The 13,892-nt window shown below is 41.6% G+C and overlaps 1 protein-coding gene across 9 annotated transcripts in view; it reads right to left on the reverse strand.

The window, feature by feature from the left end:
* The window catches only part of TENM4 (teneurin transmembrane protein 4), a 599,338-nt gene that overhangs the window by 123,690 nt on the left and 461,756 nt on the right, over positions 1-13,892 (reverse strand). For all 9 annotated transcript variants that reach the window (XM_052812175.1, XM_052812176.1, XM_052812174.1 and 6 more), the window contains one exon: positions 2,764-2,949. In XM_052812175.1, the coding sequence (XP_052668135.1) occupies positions 2,764-2,949 (186 nt within the window). The remainder of the gene's footprint in view (positions 1-2,763; positions 2,950-13,892) is intronic.

The raw sequence follows: 13,892 nt of genomic DNA on the forward strand, positions 1-13,892 counted from the left end.
GATTCCTGCAGTTATATAATCAGCTTTCTGTTCTACTCTTTTGCCTGGATGCTTTAAGTTTGCTGAATTAGGATGATGAATGCAAGCTTCTGCATCAATTTCCTGGTTGGGAATTAACTGGGGTTCCTCTAATGAAATCTCTGAATGTGAGCAATCAAGCTAGTATATTTGGTAACATGACTCTTTGTATGAGCAAACAAAATTAATCCACTAGGATCAGAGGTCCCTTGAACACCATAAGAAAGAGCCTCCTATGACCTACAAAACAAAAGGATTTCTTACTCTCAGACATGCTCAACAGGAAATGGAAGAAGTGTCCTTTACTTGTATCATCCATTTCTACCATGTTACCTGCACACATGGCAATATTGTTAAAGCATCACTTCAGCAATGGGGTTTTATGCTTGTCAGTGCTAAAGCAAACCGGGCCATGACACAGACATATAAGGAATTACTGTCAACAGAACAAGTTGCCATGCAGGGAAATTACACAAGGACAAGGGGAATGCTTTCCACATACTTAATGTAATTCCAAGTCAATGTCCTTTCATCTGTGCCAATATAACTAGCTTATTACTCCTTCTAAAGCTATTCAATTTTCTTGGATATTTATGACTTTGCCAAATCTCCTTTACATTCTACACATTTATCAATGAAATAGTCTGTAAGAAATACTGTTTACAGCTTTAGAGGCATGAGACTATGTACAAATTTGTTGCTAGATCACCATGCAAGAAGATGAGGGGGGGAAGTGAAAAGAAATAGCCCTCTAAGTATTAAAGAACAGTTCCTAAACCAAGGCAGCACTTCAATAGGAAGGTAGCACCACCCAAAATGACAGTGTGCACCAGTCAAATCTCGATGCCGACTGCATTGCGGTGCCAGCCTTTCCCATGATAACACAGGATCTTTATACTTAGAGTGAGGAATACTACAAATAATGGGGTAAATTTAATTACCATGAAAGATAAAAGCTTGTTGTTCAAAAACAGTCTGGGCATATCAGCTGCGTGGAGAAATATATACTGAACTAGTGGCATTTCGGTTTTGCAGTAGAACTAATAAAATGGCACTGAGGGTATGAATCAGGCTTTTTTTGCACATAAATGACTTTCATATAAAATTGTCCCCTGGATTTGGGACCTTTTGCTGAACTTTTTTTTTTTCCTTTTAAAACCCTTTCATGAATCTGTGTTGCTTTCCAAATCAAAGTGCTTGAACACAAGGCTATAAAATAATATTATAGAAACATGGGATTCCAATTAACACAGGACTCCTCTCTTTTCATTTTAAATTCATTTAAGAGAGGGGGGGTTTAATCCCTTCCTCATGAAAAGAAATGAAAGCTGCTAGGGACATAGAAAGGAAAGCAGAATGTAATGTCTAATGAGACAGAGGAAGTTTTAAGAGGTAGATATTTTTCATTAGGGGATGCATGTGGAGACCATAATGTGGTAGGGTGACATTAGCATAAATAAATGATAAGTAGAATCGAACCGCATATATGGTTTGTACCATTACCCTAATGCTGGAATTAAAATATTGTGATCAGGCTTCATTTCCTGTCTGTCTTCTTTGTGTGTGCAAACTTACCTGGTGTTCAAGAAAAGAAAGTGATATCTACATATAACTAAGTTGATAATCCACACGGATAACTATGCTGACATTTGCCCAGGTATTGCTAGTGGTTAATTTTGATGTAGTGTGATTTATAGGTATCATGGCATAATGAAAGCAACACAGAGGTAAATTTTCTTGTCTTTAAAAGAAGATGATTAATCCAAAATGACTGGAGGAGAATTCTCACTCCAGAACAACTCTTCTAAAGTCAGCTGATTTTTTCCAGGTCTGCACAAGCATTATTGAGAGCAGAACTGGATTTACTAATTTAGTTTTCCATTAATGTATAATAAATGGTATCTGGGGAGTTTTAATGCTACTGATTTTATAGCATGACTACAGAATGGGGACTAAAGTGGTTGAATGTGTGACAGTCAGAAAAAAGGAGGAAGGGAAAACGCATCAAGGAGTTAAGTGAGATGAAGGAGGAAGGTAAAGCCAAGCCAGTTCATTAATGATGCTGCAAATTGTTTAACAGCAGAACTGCACCTCTTTGCATGATTTCGGCATATTGGTGGCACCTTATTAATAATAATAATAGACATGACACTGAGAGCTCAAGATAAGTGCCAGGTGCATGAGGAATACAGAACCAAAGAGAGAGGGAAATGAAATGTTAGAAAGGTAGCAGAGCAGACAAGGGATAAGCAAGACAGAGTTAAATACCAGCCAGAAGTCATCTGGCAGCAGTTTCCTCTTTTATACTGGCAAGCAAAGTGGCAGTGCAAATAATGGAGCAAATAAAAGGAAAGAAAACTTTGAATCAGATGCATGTTTCTGAAAATACTGTCACCATAGTAGAGCGAAGTCTTGGAGGCCACAGAAAGACCTTTCGAGAGAGGCAAAGTGGGATGTTTTTAAAAGCATCTAGCTGACATTTGACAGCTTGCCTCTGTGAGATCAAACACCACATAGGTGTACTTCATGTCTGATAATAAAAAATATATATAGCTATGTCATCAACAAATGAAAGGACATTTTGTCTTGTTCCCACATGAAAATGTATGATGTCAGAACTTGAAATCCAAGAACAAAGGTGCTCATGCTACACTAAGTCACACATATTCAATTAAGCATGCGCCTTTTCTCCTCCCTGATCATCAATTATTCTTTTAAAAGTAGTCGGTTTTTCTTTCTCCCTACCAATAGTGCAGTGCTCTCCGTTCCAGCCCGGGCTGCATTCACACTTGCCATCCCGGCATGTCCCGTGCTCATTGCAGCGTGGGTGACACGCTCGCTGATCACAGGCTGTGCCCATCCATCCCTCCTCGCAGCGGCAGGTGCCTCCGACACAAATGCCGTGTCCTCCGCAGTCCGCTGCACAAATCTCTGTGGGAGAGGAGAGAAGAGAGAGGAGGGGATATGGGTGGAGAGAAGGGAGAGGGGGAAAATCCAGAGTGTTATTGTTAAGAAAAGCAGCCACACTTCGCTACCTCGCCTTACGGGGCAATGAAAGGAATTCCTGGAGCTCATAACACTAATCCTTCCTGACAATAAGAATCTAATAAGTATATTACAAAAAAGAGATGGACATGGATTGCAGAGGTCGGCTGTGATTGATCCTCCTATTTACTTTCTAATTTTCTTGCACTACTCGAGCTTTTGTGATCACCAAATCCGAAGGGAAAGGCTCTTCCAATAAGCAGAACAAAAGTCACATTTAATTAAAATCTGGTTAAGTGTGGAAACAATGTGCTGATAAACTACTGATGCTAAAGTTAAGTGCTGGCAAAGCCTGTTTATGGCTTGTTAAGCCACGGTTCTGGGAATGGGATTCATTAAAACCCTTCTTCTCTCTTTAAAATTAATATAGAATATTTCTATTTCTACTGAGTCTGTACATCTGCCATCTCTCTGTTCTCCCACTACCCCATTAAAAATCCCCTCTCAGGCATTCAGAGGTACTACCATGCTCTTTTTGTGAGCTACATGCACTGGAGTTGATAGGATGGTGCTTGTTCCCAGGTCTTATTGGAGTTAACAGAAGCATGGAGTCACAGCTGGATATTTAGGTACTTACCTCCAAAAAAGAGAAGAGCTAAAAGACATTGGCTTTTCAGGGGTGGTGGCCTTTCCACCCTCTGTGAGCCCCAGTGGGCATGATGACACAGATAGATACATGTAATATTTTTGCCCAGCACCAGGCTTTTGGCTAAAACCTGGCATGCTCTTGGCATAGATTTGGGAGACTTCATGTTTTCATCTGCACTGTATTTGTCTGGAAAAACTGAGACTTCATGGAGAGCAGGTACCCACGAGTCCGGTGTTAAAGTGCCTGTTACTACCATGACTATACAGGACTGATTTCAAGGAAAAAAATAAAACCAAATACTAATGTCGTGTTATACGGCAGATGAAATGAAATGAATCTATTTCTTCTTCTCCAGGCTCATCAGCTGACTGCTCACTTTTGATCTCTCATAAACCACGATTGCACTCTCCTCAATCGGAGGAGAGGCAATTCAGACTGTATTTCAGACTATCAGGTCTTCCCTCTTCTCTCTGACTTCTACTTGGTGCTTCTAAATTGGATTGAAATTTCCCAAATGTTTTGGACTCAAGCTTTCTGCTTGACTGAGCCATTTTATAGATTTTACAGGGTAAGGACACAGTTCCCTTTAGGGACAGTGGAGAGAAGATGTGAACGGAAGAAATGCTGAGCAGGGTTGGTCTGGAAGCCCAGAAAGGAGTACCAGGGTACTCTGCAGAGCACCTTTTCTCTCTTTTCCCCCAGCTACATACCCCCAGAATGAATATCTCAGATACCAGCCCATCTCCAGTGCTTCTCTTTGTCCCTCTGAGCATATTAAGTGCAGGGTTCAGGCCTTGAGGTTTGTGGTGGAGGGGCGACTGGGATTATACGAGACATTTACTCTGGGTCACTGGCTGCACATAAAATATTCAAAACTACTCAGCCTGCATTAACATCACACCTGACTTAAATTCAGCCTTACTTAAGTTGCCTTTAGTCTTTGGCTAATTAATACTGCCGGTAACAGGAAGCGTGGGCTGTTCGGGGACTTTTGACACGCTCCTGATACGGCGCTGGAACATCCACTTCAACTTCAGGAGGAAATTTTTGCACCGTAGGAGAGAGCTGCAAGGTCTTCAGCCCCTTACGCTGAAATGCACTCTTGTCTCCAAGGATCAGGGTCCTTTAGACAGTGGAAACTATGATAGTAATAATAGTAATGCTTTGCATGTCTAGAAAACACCTTATTTTCCAAATGCAACATGATGCAACAGTATCTAGCTTCTGCTTACTATACAGCTCAGGGTGGTGCAACAGTTTCCAGTTGAACTCCTTTTGCTGCAGAGTCTTGGAAGTCTCCAAACCCTCTCAAACATTTAGTCCTATATATTTAAATCTCTAATGAAAGAACTTTGGAGTTCAGATGTGCTTAAGGCACTCAGGAACTTCTCTGTCCCATTTAGAGTCAAATGTGCAAAAGTATTTGGGCACCTTGGGTGCTTAAACCAAGGACGTGCACATACCACTTGCTGCCGAAATGTAACAGAATCTAATGTAAGCTTTACTGGAAGTCAGTAGAAATGACACTATCAAACACTTAAGACATGGCTGAGGAAGGACTCTTGAGTTGCTGTCAGAAGTTTTTACTTTGCATCTGGCATTGAGACACAGATTTTCACAGCTCCTAGATGCGAGGGAGGTAATATCATACTACAGTGCCCGTTATGAACATAAGGGATGGGCAATTATCGACTTGCTAAAGGGCTGGAGCCTAGCCGTGTGTGTTTTCTACCCCTTTCTCCAACTGCCAGACAGCACTGCAATGGAGCGTGGGCCCGTCAGGATGGCATGTGAACACAGAGGACCTGCAAGTTAGCTAATGTAGCAATAAAGCTGCACTAAAAAAAAAATAAAATTGGCTCTCCTTGACTGACCTGATGAACAAAGTCTGGGGGATGATAAAGGAAACAGCAGATAAAAAATAAAAAGCTAGAATATGGTACTAAAATTTCAGCAAGCTGAGAAGAAACACCTTGAGAAAGAAAGTACAAAGTCTGAGACTGCTGGTATTTAAGCCCAAACTAGAAAAGTGTTGTTGTAGCCTCTGGTGCTTCCCAGGAGTCTTTCACCACAGTGCTACTCTAGCGTTGGACTGAAACCACTCCTCTGGTTACTGGTTTATATTCTTTATTCATACGTGTTGAACTTTGCACCCCAGAATACTAAATAACATATAATTTTTCTTGCTCCCAATTTACCAAGAAATACAGAAAATACCAGCTCGGTTACTTCACATCTTCATTATGTCCTGTTCCCTAGCTTTGACCTTCAGGGTCCCATCTCTAAAATGGGGATACCGCTGGTATCCTCAAGCCCAGCAATGTGCACTGCAAGTAACCTCCTCCGCTGCTGACTGTGAAGCTCTGAAATGCTGAAGGGACAACTATCTCCAGTGATGGACAGGAAAATTGGCATCTTGGAGGACTCAGCCCTTTGTGACTCCAAAGTCCATGTGAATATCTTAAAGACATTACTATTATTTACTTAATATTTTACCTTTGGCTTGAGAATGTTAATGAGTCTGAGTACTACTGGTTATTTTTTGATGTTATTTCTGTATTCACAGATCATAGAGTCACAGAATCATAGGATAGTTTGGGTTGGAAAGGACCTTTCAAGGTCATCTAGTCCAACCCCCCTGCCATGAGCAGGGACATCTTCAACCAGATCAGGTTGCTTAGAGCCCCGTCCAACCTGACCTTGAATGTTTCCAGGGATGGGGCATTGACCACCGCTCTGGGCAAACTGGGCCAGTGCTTCACCACCCTCAGCATAAAACACTTCTTCCTTATTTCTAGTCTGAATCTCCCCTCTTTTAGTTTAAAACCATTACCCCTTGTCCTATCACTACATGCCCTTGTAAAAAGTCCCTCTCCAGCTTTCTTACAAGCCCCCTTTCAGTATCGAAAGACCACAACAAAGTGTCCCCAGAACCTTCTCTTCTCCAGGCTGAACAACCCCAACTCTCTCTCAGCCTTTCCTCATAGGAGAGGTGTTCCAGCCCTCTGATCATCTTTGTGGCCTCCCCTGGACCCGCTCCAACAGATCCCTGTCTCTCCTGTGCTGAGGACCCCAGAGCTGGACGCAGAACTGCAGGGGGGGTCTCACCAGAGCGGAGCAGAGGGGCAGAATCCCCTCCCTCGACCTGCTGGCCATGCTTCTTCTGATGCAGCCCAGGACATGGTTGGATTTCTGGGCTGCGAGCGCACGTTGCCGGGTCATGCACGGCTTTTCATCCACCAGTGCACCCAAGCCCTTCTCGGCAGGGCTGCTCTCCAACCCTTCATCCCCCAGCCTGTATGGATACTGGGGGTTGCCCCAACCCAAGTCCAGGACCTTGCAGATAAAGTAAACAAGGCATAAAGAAGTAAAGCGATGGGTCTACAGGCATATGTGAACTCTGTGACAGGCACAGGACCTCCTAGATGTCCTGATACCCAGTCTTGTGTCCTGTCAGAAGACAGGGAAATGCAGCTCTTAGTAGGTCAGATATCTAAACGTTGGTGGTGGAGGAAAAAAAAGCGGAGACAAAAGGAAGCTATTCGGAGTGATAGTCAGAAGTCTTCTTGGTCTTATTTAATGGTGTGAAACTCGGATAATGGAGTGACATTCAAAAATGGTGAAGAGAGGGAAAAAAAGCACTTTCTGAAAGGCAGAATCTCCATGGAGTCATTCCTATGAAAAGGGATGGAAACCCACTGGGACATTTACATCTCGACTGAAATATTTCTCACACAACATGCTGCCAAGGAACAGTTTTGCATACACGGCCAAGGGACACACACTGCATGATCTAAACCAAACAGATCTTAGGCTAACCCAGAATGGGAACACTGGGAACATTTTGGGTTTCATCTCCCACCCAGCTGAGACCCCAGCCATACCACCACCCATGCACGCAAGAGAGTGCAGGCTCCAGGTTATGAATGCATAATACATATATAATGGATATATAATGTGGTTCGGATTCCCAGGCCCCAAGAGCTGTAATAAAGACCCTCAGCTGTGAAAAACACTTGTGAAGCAAACTACTTACGACAGTCTCCCTAAAACGTAGTTTAATTATTTCTGACAGGGAACCAGGAGCCAGGAACTCTCAAATCTAAATCTTCCATTTAGCTGCCAGTTTAAAGATAGATGGGAACCATACAATTTAAATAGCCTTACAACACACATCCTGCTGTACGCCCTGGCCCTTTATAACACGGCACTCTTAAACGCTCACAGGTTTCTAATGGGTGATTAAATAGTCAGAGTAGCTTTTACTTTTCTGGTGGCACTCAAAGAAATTATCAAAATGGATTTCAGATTAAGTTTCCATTTAAATACAGGTCTTTTCTGGCAGCTCAAGATGACTAAGGCTGATTTACAGAAAAGGGCAGGTGAATCGTTTCTTCGTCATTCAGTCCCAGGGATAGAATTTGCCACCTCTGTTCTTATTACAAGCTGCATTTTTTTTGGTACATTTCCCAATTCTGTTGTTAAAATTAGAGGACATGATTAGCCGCCATCTGAGCTGCATGAGCAAATGAGAAGGAAAGCTTTTAATTCTCCTATTACAGTATTCACAGACTGGCCAGCTGCACTATATTGCTCCTGCCTATTTAAGCTTAGTTAGAACGCTATGCTTGCGCATAAAAGACCTGCCCGTTAAATATTTTCACACCAGCTGTTCCCAAAAGGTGACTAAATATTTCCTTTCATCTTTAATCTCTTCCACTGCTTGTATGAACAGCTTAGCCATTCCTTATCCTTTCCTAGAGGTGCATTGTGTTTTACTTCATCTTGCCATGCAGCTCTCAAAGCTGCCTGTAGTTTCTTGAAGGAAGGAGATCTAAGCAAATCTGGTGGCCAGTTCTAAGAGCAAATATGAGCCTTACTGTCCTCAAAAGGTACAATCAGTCCATGCACCTTTGTGGGAAATACTTGGACTTTGAGTAATACCCTGTATTTTGCTCCTTGACACTTGCACTTACCAGAGGGCACTGATGGATGTTAACTGATACATGGATGCAGGGTTTTATCTAAGGAATCAAGTTCATTTCTACTCTACCATCTGGGTTTTTGCCAGGATTGGTGTCTTCCATTGCCTGGATTTCACCACACCTTATGGTCACACTTTTACCTGAAGAACTAAATTGAGCCTAGTTGCCCTCTGTGGGTCAAGGAGTAAAGACAGGTAGCTCCAGAGGATGATTCACCTGAAATCTCTTTCATGGAGAACTTCTGGAGCAGAGTGTGCTCAAGGCACTGTTGAGTTTTGGGTGGTTCACCCAGGGGTCTCAGGTGCATCATAAACATTATCCTTAGAAAAGGATAATGCCATTCCAACAGGGTTCTGGTTATTTTTTCATGCAAATAATCAAAAAAGAAATTACTCATCTTCAGTTTCAGGACCTGCTCTATTCCATCACTGCTCACCCCCACTGGGAACCAGTGCTAGCCGCGGAACCAGGGAACTGCCTGCTGGCTAGTTTTTAGACAAATGGGTTTTTTTTCTCATTATCCTCTCATGACTTGGGGAGATATTTCCCTCTGGTCTGTAAAGGCTGCCTCAGAATTCATCAAGGCTTTGTTACAAATCCTAATCTACCTTGAAACCTACCCAAAGTCTTGACAGTGGCTGCTGATGTGCCTTCACTTCTCCATTTTGCACTGACGAAAATTGTATTGTAATTTTATTCTATCTCCATCAGCATGTCTCTGTCTGTCACTTAATGCTTAAGAATCTCAGCTGAGGCCAAGATTATCCTTCTTGTTCTGCATTTGCACTGTGCCAGGTGTAATGAGGTCACAGTCCATTAACAGCGCTTCAGAAGTAAGAATACTATAGCAATTACTCGTACAAATAAAAACCTTGTACCTGATTCTTTCTTTTTTTGCATAACCTGCTAAAAACTGACCCAAATCTGTCCCCTTAAGAATAAAAAGTCTGCTATGTTGCCTTTGATATTTCAGAAGGAAAGTGGGAAAAGAAACCTATCAAACACTAGCCACCAGTGTAATGCTTTGTTCATGGCCCTTTTTAATTGATATAACAGCCACGGTAGCTTCCAACACAGGAAGTGGCATAATCCAGAATTTCATATTATTTTCACATTACATTAAAGAATTGGGTTGGGAAAGGGATAATGATGTCAATTTGTGCTTCATTTATGGCAAATCCATTTTTACATGTTTACCCCTATCCCCCCAAAATCCTAAAATTGGCTTGACAACAGTTTAAAGCTTTCCAGCTTAGAGAAGAGCAATGCAGATGAAAATTTTTCTTTAGCATTCATGTGATGCAAAATCAGAGATTTAGCTGCTTCTGACCTGCCTGCTAAATCCTTTAATAAATATGGATTTAGTGCTAAAATATAAGATCAGGTGAAATTGCTCAGAGCTTCCTGAAAACTGGGGCAGTTCCACTGACCTTCACAATATTAATAGAAAATTTAATGATTAAAAATCTGTCTTAACTGGGATTTTCCTGTTTCAAGTTGGCTCATCTGAGGCAATTTCCAGCCCCAGACAGATTTTTCCTGAGAAGAAGCACAGGAGAGAGGCACTGCACAGAGCTAAAAGGCTGAGTTTGGTGAGGAGCTAAGCCTTGTTTTCACAACCTGCATTTGCTTTAGAAGGCAAGTTATGGGGAATATCTGGGAAAAGCATCTAATATAAAGATCTGGATGGAAAAAACAGCAGGTTCATGATTGGCATGATTTAGATAGCACTGAAGTGCTAAATACGTTCTTCATAATGAAATGCATTTTGCAGTGTTATGAAACTCTCATTTATGTGGTTTGATAACTCTGTAGTGACATATGAACTCCTCTGCTGGAACTGAAGAAGACATAAAGCTCATTAGCTTTTAAAACCATCCTTTTTACAAATGTTATAAGGAAAGTTTCAAACTATGGAGCAAGAGAAAACCTGAAAGGAGAGGTCTGAGTCTTCTGTCCTTGCCAGTAACAAATCTGTAGCATGAAATCCTCTGAAAACCATCCCGTTCCAGCAGCGACTGGGGGGCGGTTGTGCAACTTGTGTCAATGTCACTAACTGAAGGTCATGTGATTTTGCCTTCAGAGATCATGTCCTAAAAGCAAGGTCTGCAAAATTTAATGCCTTTATACAAACAATCTGTTTACCTATTTTTAAAACATACCTCAATTATGTAAATATTACTAATGTAGAGATAATAATTATTATTTATGTCAATAAATATAAAACCTGTTTGCTTTTATGAGTGTAATTAAACTTCTGATACTGAGACAACTGTCCACTCGAGGATCTCAACGCATTTTACATAGCTCAGCAAACTGAATATATCTGGAAGGTAACAGTTATTTCTTTTCTTTCCATGGATAAGGAAATCAAGATTAAAAGATGCTCTCCAGAGACTGAAAATGAATCCATCAGCTTTGCTCTCATCCCTCATCAGGAAGAACTCCGACCTTCAGCGATGGATTTGAAACGTGACTCAGGACACCTGAGTTTTCACCTGCTGAACCTGAAGCCCTGAGGAGCATGCTGGAGTGCCGGCACTGGGGAATACACATCCAGCGTTATAGCGTGACCCTAACCAGGATACCTGAGTCGGCCTAAATGCTGATTCTTGCCAGGCTCTGCAGAAGGAGGACTGAGTACAGGTCTTCAATACGTGTGCAGAAGGGATAACTCTGCACTTGCAGTAAAGACGGGGTATGCACAAAGGAGGCATAAAACATGTGCTTGACAGAAGAGGAGAGAGTCTTTACTCTAAGCGGTTGAGCTGGCTTAGCTGTCTATCTTTATGAGAAGGGTTGGTGGAAATCCCTAATAAAAGAAAGGACCCATCTCTGGCCCTCAGCTAGACACACAAGATTAACCCCACTTCAGCCCTTTCCCCCATTTTCCTCTTGGTATTTAGTTCTTTGCTTGCATAAGCAGCTTTGTGTTTAACTGAAAGGCTTCTGCAAATCCTCTTCTAGGTCTCATCTCTCTCTGGAGATTCAAATCAGGACTCCAGGCAGCTCTGAGCTGCCTAACTTGAAGAGTCCGCACAGCAGCTGCTCACCTGGTGCTGGGCAGATCCAGGACATCTGTCCCATAACTGCCCTGGAACCCACCTTCCATCTCTAAAATGACTAATGAATGAGTTTGGTATGGTAATACACTTCAACTGATGTATGTCCATCCTTCGAGATGGAGCCTCTTACTCTGTAAACATACAGCACCTAGCACAATGGGACTCGTGAGAGTTCTTGCTAGAAATAGTAAGAGTAAGAACAGGAGCAGTCATTAGCAATCCCCATGCTAGTGGATCACAGCTCTTACCCAATCTGTGCAGCTGCACAATGTACAGTGCTACAGTTGGGATGTCTGTTAAAAAAAATCTCACTTCTAAGTGCTATTTCAGTGCTATGCTTCATATTTGCATAAAGGTTTTCCATCTCCTGTCTGAAAAGTTATAACTCTGTGAGATGAAATTCCATTAAACTGGTCTGCTGCCTTTTATCAGCCTCTAGTTTCTACAATATTTATACCCTATTTTCATCCTTGCCTTAAATGCCAGGGACTGACCATCACATTGTGTCTAAAGCTTCTCCTCTAAAGCTGTGATTTACTTTTGTACTCGTGTCAATCTTCCCTTTATTTATTATTCTGAACTTTATTTTAAACTGTCTCTTGCTGTTGAATAGCAGGACATGAAATGCCAGGTATTGATGGACTTCAGTCTTGGAGCTGAGATTTGTTGAATAAAAATAAATATCCCAAAGTGCAGGATTATGTTTTTCTCTTTGATGCTTAATTGGATCTCTATGCTTCCTGGGATGTGAGTTAAAGCTTCCCAGAGAAGAAAAAATTCCTAATGTATTAAATGAAGTTCCTAACAAGGATTTTTCTCTGGACTAATATTAATTTCCTCTCTGTGTCCATAAGGAGGAGATAATTTGACAGTAGAAAAGCCTTTTGCTCATGCTTATAGTCATTAGTCAAAGAACTAATTTCTTTTCCAATTCTGTACAGTTTAGTTTTGTCTAAAATAAATTCAACAGAGCATTTACAAATGTGTGTGCTGAAGTAATCACAAGCTAGATTTGCTTGGGATTCCCTTACTCAGAGCTCAGCACTACTGTACAGACAGTCCCAACATAGTTTCCTTTTTCTTCAGACAACATTCCACCAAGGAACTTAGAAATTTTATTGTTATTAATCTTGTTCCAAAGGAGACACAGAACATGTATGAAACATGCTGGGCTGACCTATCCAGAAGTTAGATGTCTGTCTGCCCACACAAATGGGATGCAGCAGCAGCTGCTCCAAAAGCTTTGTGTCTGCTGTGCTGTCCATATGCCTCAACACGGGTCTGGAAGGATCACCTTTACAGAAAAGAAGCAAAGCTCTCTCCGAAGCCCTTTCAAACTTTCTTCTGTCAAGGTTATTAGAAAGTTGCTCATTAGTGCCAATTGTGATAGGAGTTCTCTGAGTGTGAACACCTTGCAACTTGGAAGGGGGCAGAGAGGCTATACTAAACCCAGTTCATCCACTTCAGACAGCTTATTAAATCATGGATTTCTGGCTTTCAGTAGACACCGATCCACTATAACGACAATCACTGGTCTTACATTATTTTTGCTTGTTCATTTTTTATGTTATTCTGTTTTACTGACTCCTGGATTATTTTGCCTATTATTTAATATCAGCCATTATAAATTGGAATGAAACATGATTTGATGAAGCTGAAAACATCCAATAAATGTTTGCAGAAACTCTGATCATGATGAGCTCCAGTTGGGTTGGAGTGTAAGGACACAGTTGCAGGAGCTATCTACCAAAAACAGCGTAGAATTGACTGAGTGCAAGTGGAGAAGCCATGATGTGGAACCTACGACCATCCTTGCTGAGCCAAATGAATGAGATGTGAGAGGACAGTCTTGATCCAGCCTAATCAAGGTAGATCACAGGCAGAGTCTGACTACACACAAGTATCCACCCCACTGATATTCCAGCAGTATTCTGGTTAAAAGAGGGAATAGTCAGAAGCAGAGGTCTAGACTCACAAAACTACAAGGACGTCTACACGGTCTTCTGTGAGTTGGTTACAAACTGATTGGCCAAACTTACTGAATGTCATGTATCGTCAGTTCAAAAGCTGCACAACTGCCACAGAGCAATTCTAAGCCTGCAGAAATATACACTGATTCCTATGGTTTTACAAGCATGACCTATTCCATGCAATGACTATAACGTTTCAGATTCTTAGCTGACTTCATCA

Source organism: Harpia harpyja, chromosome 17 (genome assembly GCF_026419915.1).
Source record: "Harpia harpyja isolate bHarHar1 chromosome 17, bHarHar1 primary haplotype, whole genome shotgun sequence".
NCBI classification, from domain to species: domain Eukaryota; kingdom Metazoa; phylum Chordata; class Aves; order Accipitriformes; family Accipitridae; genus Harpia; species Harpia harpyja.